This window comes from Vespa crabro, chromosome 11 (genome assembly GCF_910589235.1).
Source record: "Vespa crabro chromosome 11, iyVesCrab1.2, whole genome shotgun sequence".
In the NCBI taxonomy this organism is placed as follows: Eukaryota; Metazoa; Arthropoda; class Insecta; order Hymenoptera; family Vespidae; genus Vespa; species Vespa crabro.
The window spans coordinates 3,016,901-3,038,956 of record NC_060965.1 but is presented as its reverse complement, the minus strand read 5'-3'; the positions used below and the strand labels follow the sequence as shown (position 1 = coordinate 3,038,956).

Below are 22,056 nucleotides of genomic sequence, written 5' to 3'. Positions count from 1 at the left end.
ATAAACTATTTTATGGTCTATCCTTCTCGTACAATACAATATTCTATTAGATTCTTTTCATATCGTCCTCATGACAGGAAATGCCGTTGTTATGCCTTTGTAACCATCATAATGTTTCAAGATGGCGAATAGAGATAATTATTTGTATCGAAATATTATTCATTATTAACTTTTATATTATTTGATATAATCCTGACGGCGTATTTACAGAAAATTTAATTAAAGAGCTAGATTAGCTCTTTTATATTCCATAGGTCTTGTAGATTCGAAGAAAGCTGAAAAATTTCCATCATTATCCATCATTTCGATTCTGAAAGAACGACTTTGCGCAAGATCGAGACGCGTGTTCTCGTCACGACAGGTTATAACGGGCTCAGGCACACATGGCCTCGTTATACATGAAATATCCGCTACTTCGGGATTAATATCGTTGCTACGCGGCAATCTGCGTAATGATTCAGACGCAAAGAGCAAAACAGGGAGGTATTAATACGCGGAAAATACATTTCTCTCTCTAATTAATACCCTTCTCTTTACCTCTCTTCCCTAGTTACTATCTCTCTATCTCTCTTTCGTTTTCTCTCTCTCTCTCTCTCTCTCTCTCTCTCTCTGCCCCTTTCTCTCTCTCTTTCATCCAGTCTTTTCTCGGTATATCCATCTTCGTTGTATCATCAGCAGCACTACCAACGTAATACATTCATTTATGAGTAATAAAGTAAGCTCTTTCTCTCTCTCTCTCTCTCTCTCTCTCTCTCTCTCTCTCTCTCTTGTCAACGCAAGGCGTCCAATGAAGCCTGCCCGTGCAGATGTTCCGATAAGGCGAACGGGTAATTAATAATGAACGGTTAACAATTAACAGTGAAATTAGCGCATAACGCTGTGAGGCTTAATTGGATGCAGCAGCTGGCAGGTGGTACGTGCACGCTCTCGAGTTATGGATAGATATAGACGGCCCAAGAGCTAAAGAGAAAGAGAAAGAGAAAGAGAGAGAGAGAAGAGAACCGTTATAGCTCGTATTTTTTGACACGGCGTTTGAAATAAAGAGCCGGTGTCGGCTGGAAAAAGAAGGTATAAGAGAGGGAAGACCAAGGAAGAAAGAAAAAGAAGAAAAAGAAGAAGAAGAAGAATAAGGTGCTCGTTATCCTCAAGGAAAAGGACACGCACAAGTTTTCGGACGATACACAGCATGCCGATCGAGGCACAACGACCCGCTGCGTTTACTGGGAAAGGACGATTATTGTTAATTAAACTGGGCGTGTCGCGTAGAGGGATTCACGCGGGTTTCACGCTTTCTTAACGAAGGGACCCAGTCGTTTTTTGAATTCTAATGGTCCTTTCCAACCCTCTTCTATACGTTTCACTTTTCTCTCTCACTCTCTCTCTCTCTCTCTCTCTCTCTCTCTCTTTCTCTGTCTCTCTGTCTTTCTGTCTCTTTCTGTCTCTCTGTCTTTCATTCCCTCACCAAGTAATTTCGCTTTTCATTGAGTTTCCACGTGTTTGCATTTCGCTTCGAAGACTTAACGATGCTTTGTCCAGCATGATTCTTTTTTACTTGCAATTTATCGTGTGAATAGTTTATGGAAAACTGTATTAATGCAAACAACGACAAGGATAAAATCGACCAATAGTATTTAGAAATTTGTACACTCTTGTACTCGCAATCAGTTGCACAAACAAAATAATATTGACCAATCGATATTATACGATACTTAGGAAAAGTATCTGTGGCATTTTAAAATCGCGAATAATATTTCTCAAACACAAGCCTAATATCGACGAGTGCAATGCCATTATATTTTTTCATTCCATTCATTCTAACCGAACGTGATGCAATGACTTTCTTCTTGAAAGCCAATAATCCTTAACTATTCCTCAGAGAATCATCATTTTGTTAATCCGTTAGGGAAAGCGGCACTTCAGCCGGTTACACGATCTCTCACGCTTACACTGCGAACGATAACGAGGATAACGAGCTAACGCGATCATTTTCCGTAGAAAGAGAATAGAGCCACGGCCACGTTGGCCGAGGAAATTCGACTGGATGCCGGAAAAGATCATAAAGGAGAGTAATTAGAACAAGCTTTGTTCGTCGACGTGACAATGCGACGCTTCGTTTTCGAACTCCGTCATCCACCCACACTATACTTCGCCCTCGAGCCATTCTCGATCCACATATTCACCTCATCCCCCTTCGTCCCAAACTACAACCCCATCATCGCGATCGGACGAATTTGATTGGGAAAAAAGAGACGCGCGTTCAGCCGTTAACACTGACCGATGGTTTTAGAAGCTTTCTCTCATTTCTTTTTCTATTTTCTTTTTTTTTTTTTTTTTTTTTTTCGTTTGAGTTTTGATCCCAACGCGAAATTAACAGCCGGAAAATTAGGCCTTTGATCTTGACACGCCTACGATCCATCGCACAACCGTACGGAAAAAAGAATTAAATTCGAACGAGAAATATAGGTGCGTGCATTATTTCTCCCGTTAGTAAAAATTTTTTGTTTCTTTACTACAAATTAATAACCACAATAAAATAAAAAGGAACTTATTAATTTGATTCGTTATATTAGCAAAAAGACTTGTAACTTTTTTCCTAAAACGACGTCTATCTTTCTTGTTTCAGTTAATTCAAGAGAACCGGAAGAAGAGAACCGGTTTCCGTATAGTCGGACCACAGTAAGGTCCGCGAAGGGGTTAGTGGGAGCAAGATAAAAGAAGAAACGGGAGTTAGAGCGAGAAAGCAAGAGAGTGAGCGAGAGGTAGGACCCAAAAGCTTTTGTTTTTCGTCGTGACAAGCTGTCGGTGGGCTCCTTGGGCCCACCTCTCATCGGTCAAGCTGGCGAGCGCTCTAACCGCTGGTATGAACCCCCACCACCCGGGCCACCCCGCAGCCTACCCCCACCACTCGTCTTTGTCAAGTAGTCCGCATCATACAGGCCCCGGTGGGCCTCACCATGGCTATGGAGCGAACGGTGGCGGCGGAGGAGGTGGTGGTGGCGGTGGTGGAGGCACCACAACAACCCCGGACCTACCAAGTCCTCATTCGCCACCCCATGGAGTTGCCACGGACCCGGCTACTCCGTATGGCTCTCTACAGGCAGGACAAGGTATGGGCGCCAATGGACATCACCATGGAGCCGGTAGTATGATGACCGACCATCCGCACCATCCAGGACATCCCCATCCCCATCTACCAGGTCATCCTGCTTACCCACCGGTCAATCACAATAACAACTGTACGCTTAAGGTAAGATGCCTATTTTAGTTTTTACAACTTTTCTTCTTCCATCGACTTACCTCGTATTTATAGCGATAGAACAACTCCAACTTTGTCACTTCTTGTCCTCTTTCTTAAGAATACTTTGTTTAGAACTATAGTAGTCAACAAAAATAAATTATTTCATGTCGATCGTTAAGATCAGCGTTACCACAGTCATTAACGGAAGTACACCTGTCGTTTTTATTGATGTAACTTAGATAAGATGTACATAAATAAAGTTGACTATATATTGTCGCACTGTTAATTAAGTTAACATGTTCCAGATTTTTCAATAGAGATAAAGATGTTAATCTTTACAATGGTTGATATCATTAATAAAAAAAAAAAAAGAAAAAGAGAACAAAATAATAAAACAACAGACAGCAAACGGTTTTCACGTTTGAATGCGATCAAACTCTACTTTCTATGTTCATCCGTCGCGCGAGAATGACCATGGGAGAAAGTCTTTAAGCGGAAGCATTTGGAACTAGTATCGCACTATCCATATAATAATCAATGTGCGGATCTTTATTGCGAAAGATACTTTCTATCGTGCACACAACGATTCTTCAAACATTCCAATTGTAAATTTGCTAAATTACCTTTGAAATAAAATCGTGTTTTCTTCGAAACGTAGCAAACTTTATTCATAAAAATTTAATTCGAAAAATATTGAAGAAATAGATTTCGATTGAGAAGATTTATTTGATGACGAAACAAAGCGAAATCGTTCCCCATTTCATAAAATTTTAATGATCCAATTCATATTCAACCAACTAAAACATCTTTCTAAAGCTTTTATGAAATCAACTTTTTTGACTTCAACTGAATAACAAAACGTTTCTCCTGACCCTTGAGTTCCACGACAGCCAGACCACTTGACATCCCTACGTCTCCCATCATCCATCGAAGTCAGTAATAAACACCATCAGCATCATTCAAGCTTGATCCACGCCTCAGTGTTCAACCCTGAAACGAAAAATCTCTCTCTAAGGTGCGTACAGGTGGCTTCACAGGATTTAACCAAGAACCTTTTGAAAATAGTCAGGAAAAGACGGGCATAGAAAGCAAAGAGAAACGGTCAAGGAAGACAAGGCAGAAAGATAGAGAAAGGCGAAGGGTCGCGAAGTTAGAATTCACCAAGCATTATCCGTCTATGTGATCCTCACTTAGCTCGCCATTGACAAACGTAACAATATGGGCATTTACCATGGAGAAACATAATTGAATAAGGGCAGAGGGGATGCCAAGGGAAGGCTACAGTGTTCCCTCTCTCTTTCTGTCTTCCCTTTATTCCCCCACGCTCTTCCACGGACCGCTCTTACCGTCCCCTCTTTCAGCCTTAGTTAGGTCCTTTCTAGGCTCGCCTTTTTATTCTCCCCACCACACCGGCCCGTCTTGCCTTCTCAGGGTACCTGAACCCAGGGCCCCAACGCTCTTACGGTCTGTTGAGGGAGAGAGTGTGTATGTATGTGTGTGTATGTGTGTGTGTGTGTGTGTGTGTCTGTGTGTGTGTATATGAGAAAGAGAGAGAAAGAGACAGACAGAGAAAAAGAGAGAGAGAGAAAGAGAGAGAGAGAGAGAGAGAGGGGCCCAAAGCATCGTCAGACCAGTCAGTTGGGTTCTGACTTCGGTCGGAACTGGTTCGTTCCTTCTTCGTTTCTTTCCTTCCTTCTCTCTCGCAATCTTTGTTCGCGACACTCTTGGATATATCACGAACACGAACTCCTTTTTTCAAGACACTCGTGTCCTTCTTTCCATCTCTGTTCCTTTTAGTTACTTAACTCCGTTTATTTTCTTTCTCAGTGCCTATATTTCACAGCCGTGAAATTCCTGAGGTTCTACGGTTAGCGTTAAAGACACTTACGGAACACAGTGTTTCACCTGTCGGTGCGATTATTTCGATACTTTTCTCTCTCTCTCTCTCTCTCTCTCTTTCTCCTTCTCTCTTTCTCTCTTTCTCTCTTTCTCTCTTTGTGTTTCTCGTCCAGTTTTTTGTGCCTTCCGTGTTCACGGATGGGAAGCGACGATAACGCGAGTGCCTTTGTTAAAATCTTTTCATCAGAACGGTGGAAATAAATTTACAAAGGGAAGTGTGTTAATGCGTGCTGGTTCTTAATTTGTGAATTTTGTTGAACGAAGAAATACTTTCTCTGTGCGAGATAGTTCAAAGATCATGGAGGTTCACGCGCATCATTACAGCACCATAACTTCGCGGATGAATCAAATCAAATGTTTTCCCGGAGACAAAATCGTAAGAATCCTTTTTGTTTTCATGGCATTGTACATGTGCTGTGCTGATCGTTTAGCGACGGCTAAAGAACGATCGGCAAAGTTCATGATACATATTGTAAATTTCTTATCGAAACTATGTTGTATCAAAATGAACAAGGTTTTCTAATGTGTATGAAACACATTGTTGATTTTGAGGGAACAAAGATCCGGTTTTTTCGAAACTGTTCGGAAGAAAATCTGATCTTTCATTACTTTTCTAAAAAAAAAAAAAAACGTACTTAGATACAAAATCCGGATTGAGAATGAATTATATTTTTCATGAAAAGTGAAATCGAAAGAAGATTCTCTTTATACGGAACGGAACTTGCGAGAGACGTGGCCGAAGGAGAATCGTTTCTAGTGGACCTTTTTCCGCACAAATCGTCGTTTTGTTTCGTTAGGCTCGACCGGTTTCAGAGATAAGGCTCCCGCGGGCCTCGTGAGCGCTCGACAAAACACTCTCAAGAACGTGCGTCTCGCACAACAAATGGTATATTTGACACATTGTTGTAAGATTAACATACCATTTTGTTAAAGTTCGTTAAAGTGATATAAAATCGAAGTAAAAAATTGTCGAAAGTGAAAGTTGCAAATCATTTGTCGCGTATTCTAAAATCCAATTATCCCGATCATTGGATTTCATAGAAATAAAAGTTCAATTAGGAATTTATTTTATTTCAATTGGATTACAAAGAAAGGGTTAAATCGATAAAGATACGTTTGTTCAACAACTAAAACGTCGGAACTCGCCTGAACAGTTTCTATTTCTCTCTCTTTTTCTTTTCTTATATTCTCTAACTCTCACCGTGCGCGCTTTTCTGTCGCGCAGGACAAAGTTTCCGCAACGGTGCCATGAGATCTTATGTTTATGCAATTGTTCGTAGCTTTACTTAGTAGCGCCTCGTTTCGCCGTCTCGATAAAATCTCAACGACGAAAGAGGCTTAATTAAGTGCGCGGGATGGAACGAGTTACGTACAGGGACCACGAGCAGAAAAGAGAGAGAAAGAGAGAAGGGGAGAGAAAGAGAGAGAGAGAGAGATCGAAAGAGTAGGATTGCGCGCGCGCGCGCACGCGTTCACGAGGAGAGAGAGAGAGAGAGAGAGAGAGAGAGAGAGAGAGAGAGAGAGAGAGAGAGAGAGAGAAAACGTTGCATCACGGAAATTGACTTGGTGCTGGCGACAATAGTTTCTCAAGGCGCGTTACTCTCGACGACGGTACAAGAGGCATTCCAGGCTAATAAATTATTGCTTGAACCAACTTCGTGCTGCAAGGACATTTTTTTGTCAGACGCGGTTACATTAATGCAAAGAAGGCACGCCTTGAACTTTCTCACGTTTTACTTACTAACCCACGCTAAACTTGTCCCGTGTGACGAGCTCTACAAATGTTTTCGCGAATCGATCAATTGTTATATTTCATGAATTTTATCATTTCCTCTTAAGAATAGTTAGATTTCTAACGATTTTATATTACGAAAAAAAAAAAAAAAAGATAGAATTTAATCAGGCGTGATTCGAATAAAGTAATTATTCAAACTTATAAAAACAATATTTTCATTTTGAATAGTTTCGTAATAATCATCTTGATACACGAATGTTGATTATATTCTTTTGCGATACAATCTCGTTTAATCACGTATTATACTCGTGCGCAGGTGCCATGATGGTTCTAGTTTGTCGTACACACACGTAAAACAAAACAAAAAAAAATATGGTTGACCAATTTAGAAAGAGGAAAGTATCGTCTTAACCAAAGCGCGCGGAGTACCACTGCGTAGTTGGACACGAGAAGAATGGGAAACCATCCGTTAGCCTTCCTCCTTCCCTCCGCCCCGCAGTGGTGCTCATTCTGATAGTTCCACAATTTCTCCCAAATTTCGAAAATGTCGTGACTTTGGCGATCGATGCAGAACGTGGAACGTAATTTTACAAATGTACAATTTTAATGGCATAATTTAAAAACTTAAAGGCTTAAGAATCATTGGCCTGAAATGGATATTGCGCATATGGCAATTAAATGTCATTTCTTATTGCCAGATCGAGTTCCATTAATATTGTCTTAGTAATTTACGAATTTACATGACCGCACCGAAGTAATATGAAATTTCTTCTGCAGCAAGAAGGCGGTCCAAGTGCACCAACGAGCACTCAGTTATGCGCGGGTTGTGGCGGTCAGATAGTCGAAAGATGGCTGTTACTCGCGATGGATCGCTATTGGCATAATGGTTGTTTGAAGTGCACATACTGTAATGCGGCCCTAGCGGAAATCGGCCACTCGTGCTACACCAGAAGCGGCATGATCCTCTGCAAGAACGACTACAGAAGGTAAGCGATCGATATTTTATTTTTTAATACAAAAAGAATAACGTATTCATTATCACGATTCAAAAAAACTCAACATAATCTATAATGATTGATAAGTCGAAATACTTGAGAAATATGTTTCAAAGAGCAGTCGACATTGAGCCAAGATTATAAACGATCTTTAAATACAGGGAATAACATTCAGAAAACAATATCGAATATCAAGAATGAGGACCTTATGATAAACGTTTGCCGACGAACGGTGCACGGAATGCAATGTAGCAATAAGTTTGTAGATAAAACCTGTGGCTCGATATCGAACTCACAAGACGAAAAAATTACTGGATCGACTGAACGAACGATGGAAGGAACGAAAAAGAGAGAGAGAGAGAGAGAGAGAGAGAGAGAGAGAAAAGAGCAAAGAAAAATGAAGAGAGGTAGGAGTATAGATAATGCGTACCGTGTTAATTAAGATAAAGTATTAATTACGATAAAAGTCGTGCGACGAGACAGAGATAGCGAGCTAGGTAATCGAACGGAGCGATATTTGAAGAGCGATAAGACAGAAGAGAAGGAATACATATCGATATTCGAGAACGATACGCGGAAATTAAAGAAAATGGATTATTCCAACGAATCGAAGTTAACCGTCGTCGTTTCGCTGAATCACGAGTATATATTTATTTTAGAAATAAAAAAAAAGAAAAAAGGAAAAGAAAAAAAAAAAAGAAGAAGCAAAAATACGAAACCGTTGATACAACACAGATATTGGATTTCCGTTCGACGAAGAAAAGGACTCTAAAATAAATTGAACAATTTTATATTTTCCGCATCTCGTTGAACATAAGAAATCCATCCAAAATGGCCGAATAGTGGCGCATGCAGTAATATAGCCCCGATAACGGTAACCTTAACAGTTTCTCGAAGAAGAATCTTTTTAACTTTAGAATAAATGTATCTGTTCGGTCGATAGAAAATTTAAAACGTCCAGAAACTGGCCGGGACGATGAATATGTACCTAATCCACGAGGACCGTTCCAAATTTAGAGAGATTCGAGGTCAGAGCGCAATTTAATGAGAAACAGACGTTGAACTTAGTCGGCACACGAAAATAGATTGACACAACCTGTCTTTTCTCTCTTTCTCTTTTACGAACACATACCTACTGTATTTGTGTGTCCGAGTGCGTGCTAGAACACGTAAGGTAATGAATACGTCTGATTTTTATTCGACGGCCGTTTCTTCGTGTCCGCGATTAAATATTGAATCTCGTGTGATCGATCAGACAGATATACGATTTTCTAAGCAGATCGTTCTGTAACTTCCATGACTCTTTCAACAATGTGTATCGAATTTTTAAATATCGCCTCTTATATTCGTTGTTTGTTACAATTTTTCTTACTGACCTTTTGTTTTCTCTCGCATCAATAACTTGAGTATTCAACGTTTTATTTCAATATTTTCTCTTATTTTTAAGAGACATTGTTGGAGACTACAATGAATATATATATATATATATATATATATATATATATATATATGTGTATATATATGTGTATGTATATATATTCGAACATCTATTTGTCTGCATATTCCCGTACGAATAAGCACGAACTGGTGCCAATATGGCGTAATGCAACGTTCCTCGGAAGAACAACCAGTCTTTTGCTTTCTCTCTCTTACTGTGGCCGCGTCGAGCACACGTGTCACGTCAGCAGACGTATTTACCGTCCCAGGTATTCGTATTTACCGCGGATCAGAATATGGGGACTGTAAAAATGGCCGGTCACATATGTTTCCTTTCAGAACGCAGATGTTGCAACTGCAATTAGTATTTAAAACTCTTTTCTCGAATTCAAAGAACGACTATAAATGTAAAGTTATGGTAACCTAATTCAACATTAATAAATACGATTGAAAGAATTCATTTTATAATTTAATCCAATCTTTAGCATTACGCTTCATTTTTTTTTTCTTCGGAGAAAATTATGTATTTTTTAAATATTATGTTGTCGTATCACTTCTTAAAAAAAAAAAAAAAAGAGAGAGAGAAAAAAAAGAAAAAAACTATAAAATTTATTAGATTATAGACATCAATAAATAGACATCAGATAGATACACTCCTGCTAATTTTAAACATTTCTCGAGTCTACCAAAATAGTTTCACGACTCTTTCATAAGTTGTCTATATTCGACCGGCATATACATTCTCGTTACGACTCTCGGCGTCGTGCACGTACGTCCTAATCTGTTGGTATAGTGGAACGATTTGGTCTAACGTAGTATCAATATTTGATCATGGAACATCTCCAGACGTCCATCCAGCTGATGTTCATGAGCACATCGTTTCGATAAATCGAATTTCGACCGACAACAATATAATGATTCGTAGTCTTTCATCGGAAATAGTTCCTCCGCAATAATGATGAAAATTTCACTTTCCCATTTCCATTAATATAATTCGAGTTATTCCCGATGATAATAATTCAAATGAAATAATGTAAACTATCGTATCTTTACTTAAATAAAAAAGAAATTACAGTCCGAATAACGCTCGATATTTACAAGTAAAAAAAAAAAAAGAGCTTCCGTTCAAGAGCTTGACGTTCAAGAATGAAAAACTTATTTAAATGAAAATCGAAGGAATCTGGACGGCGGATACAAACATACATAAACAGACGAGAAAATCAAACATGTGGCGGAAATTGCAATTCCTTGGTGAAAATCAAGATAAAGAGGACAAAAAAATAGAGCCTCGAATTTCGTAGCTCTAAAGACGGTTGTACGTGATGCGGTGTTGACGAGGTATCGAAATCGGGCCTCGCAGAGGAATAAGAAGAAGACAAAGAAAGAGAGAGAGGAAATGTGTGTACGCGCGAGAGACGGATAGCGTGGACGAGTAAAGAGAAACGTTCGCAAAGTGGGAGAAAAAAAGATCGGGGAATTTGAAAAAGAGAAGAGAACGAAGAAATAGAGAACAGTCGATCGGTAAGAGAAGAAGATAGAGATGGATGGTAAAAGAAGGAGAAAGACAGAGGGAAAGGTGGGGGGAGAGAGAGAGAGAAAGAGAGAGAGAGAGAGAAGAAGACGAAGAAGAGAAGGTAGGAAACGTGAAGGATGGTGAATGGGGTGAGGAGAGCGAAGGGGGTGTAGCGTCGGCGGTTCGTTTCTTTTGGATTCAAGGAATGTTTCAATCAGTTTGATTGAAGGGCTGAGCCACGGCAAGAGGGTAAACTCGATTTACAGGCGTGTAGTAGGGGGTGGCTGCGCCAGGAGTAAGGGGAGGGGTGGACCACCGCGTGCGGAGAGGATGCGCCGTATAGGAAGAGAGAGCGAGAGAGAGAAAGAGAGATAGATAGAGAGAGAGAGAGAGAGAAAGAGAGAGATAGAGAGAGAGAGAGAGAGAGAGAGAAAGAGAAAGAGAGATATCTGGAAGGGGTTGGTGACTGTGTGTGGTGGACCAGGGTGAGGTGCAGGGATGGTACCACAATCACCGAGATGCGTCCAATCATCCCCACCCTCTTCACGTCCACCCCCTCCTGCCGTGCTTCTCGCACGGAGTGAGCCTGAGAGAGCAGCGCCATCGGGTTTCGGATGAAAGAGTGAGTGTGAAGGGAGAGAGAGAGAGAGAGAGAGAGAGATAGATAGATAGAGAGAGAGAGAGAGAGAGAGAGAGAGAGAGAGAGAAGGTCGAAGGGATTGACGGTGGATTTCGGAGCGAGGAGAGCGGCCAATCATCGCCCGGCTTTCCGCTGGAGCGACGTCGTCGTTGTGCTGGTTTGGCCTAGATGTGCAATCAGACCGTTTCAGCTTCCTCTCTCTCTCTCTCTATTTCTCTATCTGTCTCTCTTGCTCTTTCTCTTGGTTACCATACCCTCTAGCATTCTCCCCGTCGCGTCGCGTCGTCCTCCTTCAGCTTCTGGCCGAATACCAAATTCCAGCAATTTGGTAGGTGGGTACTTTGTTGAATCAACATGATTGGGCTTGACGGAGCGCGGCGACAGGGTGCGTCTCTTCTAACGCTTATATCTAGCTCTCTCTCTCTATCTATCTATCTATCTATCTATCTATCTATCTATCTATCTATCTATCTATCTATCTATCTATCTCTTTCCTTCTCTTATACTCTCCTTCTGTAGTTGTTGTCGTTGTCGTAGAAATTCTCGTGTGCACACGCGCGCATACGACCGGTAGGAAGACATCGCGAAGTTCTTCGCACGAATTCGTAACCCTTTCGAATGTGAAAGAAGAAAGACGCAGAGTAAGAAAGAGAGAGAGAGAGAGAGAGAAAGAAAGAAAGGAGGAAGAGTAGAGGAGAGGAGAGAGATATTCGCTGTAATCCCATTAACGACCAAAGTATTAGAACGACGTAAATCTTCACCCACATCGTTGAGTTCGATGAAACACTTAAACGTTGCAACTAAGAATAACTTCTTTGTTCAGTCATCTTTCTGACGAACATCAACTGACAAGTGATCGTACCGATATGTGTCTATCTCAACGTCAATCTTAATTCCTCCTTTACTTTTGATTAAAGTTCGTCGTATTTATTTTATATTCAAATTATAGAGTCAAGTTCTAAACATCGAATAGTCTACAGTAAAGTATTTTTCCGAAGATACAACAAAATCACAATGTCCTCTCGTTAATTTGTATCGTATTCGGTAGTGATCGTTAAAGGCGCTGAAATACAAAGATTATATTGCGGTTTTGCAAGAGAATGGGTAGCCATAAATCATTCCTGACACTGACAAAACGATAGCCGGCACAGAAACAAAAAATTAATGCTTACGAAAGAAGGAGATGGACGTCGTTGTATGGGCCGTCCAATAATCGATGCTTTTTAAACGGACGAAAATCGCTTCATGTCTATAGACGTTGAAAAAAAAAAAGAAAGGGGCGAAAGGAAACATCATGTTATCGTGAAAATGAACATATCTAATTAGATTTCAATGTTATTTTATTTTAATTAACTGTTATTTTGTTATCTCTACTATATTATCGATTACTCATATGAATCCGATTGAAATGTGCCACTATATGGATCGAAATATACGTCGCTTTTTGATCCTTTTTATTTTATGGAAAATACTTTTAATTTATCAATTCTTTTCAATTCCACGCTTCTGAATGTTTTGCGTATTTTATATAACCGATCGCTAGCGATGCAATTCAAAGCAATGCCAGAAACAAGAAAGAGACCATCGGTAGTCACCGTAGGGCAAATATCGATTCGTCAGCGCTCCATTACTCTTTTTACGACAGATAAGGGTAATTCGCGTCGCTTATCGCGCCATCTGATCGCATTCGTTAAATCGTGGTAGCACATGTTACAATTGTACCTGGTAAAACTGCGATTCTCCCTCTCTGTCTCTCTGTCTTTGCATCTTCATTTTTCTGCGTAATGCGACTTTGTATCGCAACTGAATATCTCCTCGTTGATCATGTCCATTTCTAGTCTCGCAAAATGTACGTTAGGAAGATTACAAACAGATACTATGACAGTTAGTCAATAAATATACAAATTTTTTAGTATTATCCATAATTTTTGATTATCCGATTAGCGTATTGTTTCATCGTTAAATGATATAAATTGGAAATATAAAAATCTCAAATAATAATTACGATCAATTTCATTAACTGCTATCGTTATAAATATCTATTATCTTAAAAAATTGAAATACTTAAACTTATGATTAGATCTATCTCCGTTTCCTTTCTTTCATTACTTTTCTAAACATGCCAGATACAAGTTTGCTAGCTTCTTAAATGATCATCAACTAAGAAAGATTAAGTACTACTTTAATGCTCGTTAAATTTCAATTACATTCTTTCATCATCCCATTTACTGGATCAATTGATAAATCATCATGTTCAAACTATCTTCTTGATCAGACCTTTCGATTTTATTCGATTTAACGGACCTCTTGATATTACCTTTCATCTTCTCCATTCATCATTAATCTCTCGTTAGTGTCATGAACACGACATATCGAAGTCCTCGAAGTCTTCTGAAAAAGACTTAATGAAGACTCGGAAATAAAATCAACAAAATTTACTGTTACGTTTTTATCGCAATAACATTAAATATTACTTTAGCAGCAAAAGTAATGGCTGAAGCAACACAATGGTTGAAGATTCCAACAAAATTTTCGTTCGACTACCTATAGGGGAATTCAAAACGAAGTCACCAAACTTGAGTCCAAGTAACAACGTTGAGATTGTGACGAGCAAATGATCAAACCGAGCTACTTTTCGCGCCCTTATTAAGAAAAATATTTACAGCGGCGAACATAATAGAACTCGGCACGCGATGATGAAGCGAGAAGAGTTTTCCGCGTTCGCTGGCCCAAGCGAACGGATCGATGTGGTAATAGTGCCTTATCACGAGCCTCGTGACAAGCAGTGTACAAAAGAAGACGAAGAAAAAGTTAAAGCGATAGCGACACATGAGAGAACGAGAGAGAAAAAGACAGACTCGATATTTTCAGGACTCGATTCAGCCCGCATCGCGTTCATACTGAGGTGGTAGAGCAAGTGAAACAGAGAGAAAGAGAGAAAGAGGTGAGAGGGTGGACACGTACGCTAGTAGATGGTAGGTCGTCAAAGAAGGGCCAGGAGGGTCGAGGGGTGGTTGCCGAGAGAGCGATAAGGGGTTCATTAGAGGCAGTTTATTACTGCCTTTGAAGTCTCTCGCGTGTTGCTGTTAAGTCGCTCGATATCTCGTAATATCTCGCTCTAATCTCGCGAGGAGAAGTTAATTGCTGCTTCCACCCGTTCCTCATCCCCACCCTTACCAGCACCACTGGCACTGGCACACCACCTTCTCACCTCTAACCTATCTTCCATATCTGCCCTTTCCACCCATCCACCTACTACGACCATCGTAGTCTCTCTTGGTCATTAGAAAGTCCATACTGGACGTTTTCGCACGTGTCGCTCTCACAATTAGACGCTTAATTCAGGTCACCATCATTGGATAGGAGGGTAGATGATTGGGGGTTGAGCTGGTTCGTCTAGAAGGGCCAAGAAACGAAATTTTCAGTCTTGATCTTCCACCTTCGGAGCTGCCGCCGCTACTTCCGGTGGGAGAATTTCCTGTCCTTGGTCAGCACGTCCGACATCCCTTTCCTACTTTGTAATTTCTCTGAGAGATATATACGTACATGTATATATACGTATATATGTATGTATATGTCTGTGTCTGTCCGTGTATATATCGTTGGCTTCACTGTCGGCTTCTAATTATTGTAATTCTACTATGTAATGAAGGAAAAGTTCGCCGAGTTTGCGCTTTTTGTGATAACCAACTCGCGCATTAACGAGAGAAAATCCGAAAGAAAGAATGAGACGAGTCGAATATTTAAACATTATCGCAGAAAACGTTAATTAGCGTCTTAATTGAAATTTTAGATATTTTCTCAGCAATGATGGAATTGAAGAATTTCGTTGAATCTTTACAATAGCGAACATTTTATGAATTCTTTAGATTCCTCAAATATAAATTAGACGATGGAAAAAAACTTATGGAGAGATATGTTCAATATTCTTAAGCCCTGAACTCTTTTTGAATTTGAAATAATATTTCTTAAAAATTAAAAATATCAAGTAAAACTAGCATAATTATATGACAGATATTTTACGAGATTGATTTATTATTTATGATAACCTGAAATTTATTTTCATTTATATTTTATTGTACAATATGATTTATTTATTTCCAATTATTAAATAAAAGGAAATATACCTACGTTATATTTATTCGATCGGTTAATATTTTTCGGAAATATCAATATCATACACCAATAAATTGAATTTATTGTTGCGGTTATGCAACTCTAATATTTCAACATTTTTTTGCAATACTCACGTTTAACCGTTTTTATATTTCTAATTATTCACTTAATTGATGTTTCAATATGACATAGTAAAAAATATCAGTTTTTCTTTTACGAGATCCCAAATAAATAATAAAAAGTTAATATGATAGGGGGATACTACAATATTATTTAAATTTACGACTATTGTCTATTATATTTATTGTCTATTATATTAGTCGTTAAGACATTTTCGGTCTTTATTCGACTTCTTTTTTTAAAAGAAAAAAATATACACATGTATATGCATCATTCGTAACAGGAAGTCTTCAATTCAACATGAAAAGAGAAAGAGAGAGAGGAAGTGTGTCGTACATATGTATAACGTAGATATAATGTATTCTATTGTTTCGTACATGTTAAAATGAGTTCATTGATTCTTATATTATATTACTGGCATATTTATTATTTTCACTGTGTACCTCTTTTTTAACCAACATATATAAACAATAGAGTTTTCGCGAGTTAGAGAGAAGATCGTCGTGTTGAATGCTAATGGCTTTCGTTGACCCCATAGATATTAACAACGACACGTTGAAAACGATTTGTGAAGCCCGTCGACAAAGACACGCTTAGAAGTAAGTACCACACAGTCTTTGAGCCTCTCTCTCTCTCTCACTCTTTATTTTTCTTTCTTGGCTCATAGCTTTACGTATCTCAAGGAAAAGGATATATGTCACGTTTGTCATCATGAGGATATTAGATGGTATTTATGTCGACAGTTCTTGCCGACAGATTCTCTTTGAAGTTAATAATAAACTGGAGCGTACTCAAATGCGTTCTTAATATTTTCACGATCCCTTATGACATTGCAATTTTATGAATTATATCGAACATTCTTTGCCGAAAAAGAAACAATCGTGGACACAAATAAAATCATTATAAATTGCAAAAGATGCGTTCGCCGATATTATATTGTCTTGTTTCATTAGCAAATCTCTTCAGCGCTCGCAAATAACATTTCGCATAATTAAACTTCGAACTGAAGTTAAGCGGCGCTACCATCATGAGGAACAGAACTTTGAGTGACGTTGGTTAATAACTGCATTAATGTTAAAATCGTAAGATGTAGAGAAATAGAAAGAGATAGAGAAAGAGAGAGAGAGACAGAGATAGAGAGAGAGAGAGAGAGAGAGGGAGGGAGGGAGGGAGGAAAAGAGAGACAGCAATAAGAGAGGTTGAGAACCTTAAAATGTCTTCCACCAATTAGCTCCTTCTCTTTCGTCTCCTTCTTTTTCTTCTTCTTCTTCTTCTTCTTCTCTTCCTCCTCCTCCTCCTCCTCCTCCTCCTCCTCCTCCTCCTCCTCTTCCTTCTCCTTGATTATATACACCAAAGAGATATAAACGTAGAATACACAAACGAGTGGAAAACTTATGTGTTTGGCTATGCAAACACACGCGATTCGCTCTCGTATACCGAGTTCCTGATTAATCGAGTCGCCTATACGCGTGCTTATCTAGTTGTGTAAATCTCTGCGTGTGTCTGTGACTCCTCTCTCTCTCTCTCTCTCTCTCTCCCCTTCTCTCCCTCTCTCCCTCTTCATCTCTCTCTCTCTCTCTCTCTCTCTCTCTCTCTCTCTCTCTCTCTGTCTCTCTTACTCTCTTACTCTCCGTGGGAGCGAAACGCGTGTGCGTGTGTGTTCCAAGGTTCCAATCATTAAGGTACACAAATATAATTTATGCGTGGCCATGCTCTCGCACGTCCTCCAATAATAGAAACTTACGTCGGTCTTAATTGAAGCGCACATTTTGTTTGATCTAACGGTCATTGTAAATGAAAAAAAAAGTATTCGATTATGTTAAAATGAAGATACAATCGTGAAATGAGGATACAACGATGTGCGTATTTAAAGATAATTTCACAATGGCCTATTAACAATTTCGAATATACGTTGGACGTTATATATAACGGCATATCTAAGCAAACAATAATAAGTTGAATATGATTTTGTATGAGAAATTATTTGAAAATGTACGTCAGTAAGGTATATTAATTTTATTGTGCCAACGTTTATATAGAGAAAGAGATATGATCCTTATACAACTATCATAAAGAGTTCAAAATAGTCACGTTCAACGATTGTTACTTTTATTACCAAAGTTTTAATAGTAAACGCAGTTGGAGATTTATCAAATTACCTGTCGAAAATTACATTTTCCATGCGTTATTTCGCTCTATCGAGAGCAATCCAATCGTTAAAGTACTTCCACTTGTGTAATATTAGCTTAAGTATCGTTACAATGAAGCGCAATGTTAAGGATGCACAAGCGTATCCTTTATAGATTCGAAATGCGTCCACCCTCGACAAACCCGCTCTTTGATCGATCGTTTCGTCTATCTGAATTTTTCAAAATCACTTTAATATCGGGGAAAAAAACGTTCATGTTTCTGCGCGTTTCAAAAAAATATACCTCGTTTCAAATGAGATTTTGAAAGAGCCATCAAACATTACTACGTACTACCAAGAAAATAACTTTTTGATTTAAATTTTTTTTTATTATAGATAGATGTCAAATGATTTTTCCTTTCTCTTTTATTATCATGAATTTAATCAAAATCTATAGTAGTATTCACCGACGACCATCGTAGCAAAGACCATCAAAATTTTACGTAAATTCGAGCTTACACATACATTGAAGTAGACACGATTCCTACTGTATACTTCAACCATCCCCCACAGAGAATAAAAAAGGGAGAGAGAGAGAGAGAGAGAGAGAAAGAAAGAGAGAGAAAAATGAGAACCTAATCGTTAAAGTAAAGTCCGCAGCACGTAGAACGTACGTACGTTGCTGGGGACGTTTACCTGCCACGATCGAAGTACACGCACATAGACAGAGAGGGTGAGAGCGAGGGGTTGAAGGGTGAAGAGAGGGCATAGATACACGCGAGAGGAGGGCGGACCCTTTCGAGTCGCTGAATAATAAATGGCGCGATCGTCATGCCTCGAAACGTATTTGTCCCGGCGTTCTTCGAAGTCCTTTGACACGGAGAGGGTTGGTACTGGTACGATACGAGGGGTGGAAAAGGAGTAGTTGGGCTCTCGATAACGGCGATACCCATATTCCACGTGCGGCTAATCGCGCAGAAACAATGAAAGCGAACGACCAAGAGAGACAGGCTGATAGATAGATAGATAAATAGAAGAAGAGTGAGAGAGAGAGGGGGGAGGGGGTGAAGGGGATAGAAACAGAAGGAAAACAGACGAAAAAAGAGATAGAAAATCGAGAAGAGAAGATAACGCCCTGCAATCGACATCGCTACGTCCAATTATTCCACGGCTTTCCTTTGCTTTTCGCTTTGTCGCAATTAGTATTCGCGTTCGGTTTCCTTTGTCGAGGACTAATTGAAAAACACTCGTGACCGGTTGCATTTATCGAAGGCGCCTCGGTAGAAGAGAAAATTGGCCTCGTCGTTAAAAGTGGAATTAGGTGGTGTGAGTGGAACAGAATGAGCGAGAGAGGAAGATGATGGGATTGGAAGAAGAGATGAAAAAATTCACTCTCCACTTCAACCCCACCTCTTCTTGTTAATCTTCTTGATTTTAATAGTAATGGACATTGCTTCTTCGTGCGACACGCCGCACCATCAAAGATTTTACGTCAAAGATTTTACGTCAAAGATTTTTAGGTCACGTTATGAAAGATCTTTCGAATTAATAGATTGTTTTCATTGATAATAATTATTCGTAAAAGATGTTTCGTAAAAAATTGTTTATATTCAACCTCAATGGACTCATTTATTTCAATTCATTATTTTGATAATTTCTCTTAATAGGCAAATAAAAAATTAAACGGATGAAATGCAAACAAATTCTCTTCGTAATCCGTTCCATTTTACTTTCTTTTTTTTTTTTTTTTTTTTCTTTCTTAACAAGTACCAAGCTGATCGCGAAAGAGATACTCTCGCCGCAAATAATCGTCAATAAATCTGGTGTCTGTATAAACCGGCAGCGCTACCAGGCGACATAATCCACAAACAAATTAAATCAGTGCTCTGACAAATCTGCGCTTTCCGAATGATTCCTGGTTTCATTTGATGTCGCTCCAGTTCCTTTCCGCATTTCTTCCTCATATCGAAAATAACTCTGATTTGTGATGCCGCTGGGTCAGTCGATTATTTTCATCTTCTGGCAACTGCTACGAAACAGTAACGAAGAGGAAGACTTTTCTTATGCGCATATATCTCTTTCAATTTTGCATTTCGATATTTGGAAAATGCTCGAGTGTTTAAATGAATTAGGGTGGGAGGATAAGATAAACGTAGGCTCAATAACGAAAGAAACTCTAGACAGCTGAAAGCGTATTCTGTTTTCTTCCATTTCCTCTCTTTTTTGTTCTTTCTCTCTCTCTCTCTCTCTTTCTCTCCCCCTCTCTCTACCACCCCTCTCTCTCTTTCCCTGCTTCCAACCCCAACTCTCCGATACTAAACGCGGCAGAGCGTGTCCATGAATTTTAATCCTTTTTACACGGACAAACGAGTGGTCGAGGGAGCAAAACGTTAATATTTTTTCAAACGGACCGCTGGAAATGAAGAAAACAAACTTTATCGTTCACTACGTAGAGTTTGCTAGACGAAAAGAGACGATACGAAACGTCTGTCACTTAACACCCCTATAGACTGTCTAGACTCTCTGGGGGTTGAAGGGTGGGGTGAAACGTTTGATATCTCTGTGTTAATTGTATTAATTGATTATATTAATTGATTATATTAATTGATTATATTAATTAATTTATTGAAACTATCGATCAAAACTTGAACCTTATGAATTCTTTAACAAATATAAGAAAACTTCGACGATGGAAAGTATCATGAAAGTACATAGAATAATTAGGATCGATCGATCTGTTAAATGTTCAACTGTGATGTCCTTTAAAATTCTTGACGTTACTAAAGTCGGCGAAGGGAAGGGCTATGTAAGTGCTTACCGTTCCCGTTAGAATTCACGAATGCTCACGACTACAATATTAATCGTATTTCGCGAATGTGAACGGCATAGCAACTAGTCTCTTCTACGTTGAGAATTGCTAGGTTAAGAGAAGAGACTGTGGTATCGCCGTTACTTAGAATGCGATTGCGAGAGAAATAAAGAGAGAGAGAGAGAGAGAGAGAGAGAGAGAGAGAGAAAGGGAGAAACTAAGAGAAATAGGACGAGATAGAGAGATGAAGAGACGAAGGGGTTAGTTGGTGAGGTTGGCGAACACGCGGGTCAGGGGTCGTACCAATGGGGGTTCGACTGGTGGTTGTACCATGTACCCAACCTAATAACCACGATCAGCCGTCGCTTATGTGTAGCTAATATATCAAATTATGACGACGTGCCTTGAATGACAAACCACCAGAGCTGCAGGCAGAAAGAGCGGCTTGTAGAACCGCTGTGGTTACCCTCAATACCAGTCGTCGTGTCTTTGAACAGACGAACATCATCAAGAGATAGTTGCTTCGTAAAGTGCCAAAATAGATTAGCCTTTGGTTAGAGAAAATTATTCCTATTTACTTCAACTAACGACGGACAATCTTTCTTTAATAAGCAATTAATATCTCTGGGATTGAATTTATTTGTTGTTGAATGGTACTAATTTAAACCTACGCATTGAGTTGTTGAAAATCAATGTATGAATTCCAAGAATTTGTGTTTATAGAACTTATAATTGAAAATAAGGTATATAAAGTATCTTTTCGCACGGGCTACAAAATTACTATGTTTAGTAATTATTAATCTCTTCTCCATCAACAATTTCTTATTACTTCGCTTAAATGAGATTTAAATACTCGATTAATCAAACTTCACAATATAATATCCGAGTGATAATTAGAGAAAAAAAAACACGCGTATGTGTTCATTAAAATAGAAAAGATTCAAGGTTAGATGAAGTACGAAGACGCATATTTACCTCGCTTAATTAATTGTCGTCGATCAAAGATCTTGCAAATATTTCGCCGGGGTAGAATTTGTAACTATACTCGGAAAATGACAGACCTAAGACACGTCGCAAGAGAACGCATATGAATTATGTAATAAATTAGCAAATCAAAGAGGCATTCACTGTGATTAATGTCTGAATATTCCAGACAATTTCCACATCTCGCGGACTCCCTCAAAGATTTTGCTAACGAGATCCCTTTTAGTCCTACGTCCTTCTCCCCTTCTTACCCCCCACTTCTTCTTCATTTCAGTCAGTCGACTAGTTTCCTTCCTCTCCTGATTCGGAATTCGTTGCACGTCTAGTTTACTTTCATTCCCTTTTTTATGACACAACGAGTGACAAATTTAACCTTAGAGAATTTTAACTGCTCGATTCGCTGACTAAAATTTGAAACAAATGACTAATCTACAAAATCTAT

General features: G+C 39.1%; 1 protein-coding gene across 6 annotated transcripts in view; it reads left to right on the top strand.

Annotated features, from left to right (window-relative positions):
• LOC124428169 (thyroid receptor-interacting protein 6) overlaps positions 1 to 22,056 on the top strand; it is a 227,225-nt gene that overhangs the window by 179,868 nt on the left and 25,301 nt on the right. For 5 of the 6 annotated variants that reach the window (XM_046971925.1, XM_046971924.1, XM_046971926.1 and 2 more), the window contains 2 exons: positions 2,624 to 3,247; positions 7,650 to 7,858. In XM_046971925.1, the coding sequence (XP_046827881.1) occupies positions 2,861 to 3,247; positions 7,650 to 7,858 (596 nt within the window). In that variant the 5' untranslated portion in view covers positions 2,624 to 2,860. Of the gene's footprint in view, positions 1 to 2,365; positions 2,464 to 2,623; positions 3,248 to 7,649; positions 7,859 to 22,056 lie in introns of those variants that run through there. The other variant, XM_046971927.1, reaches the window with a different exon arrangement.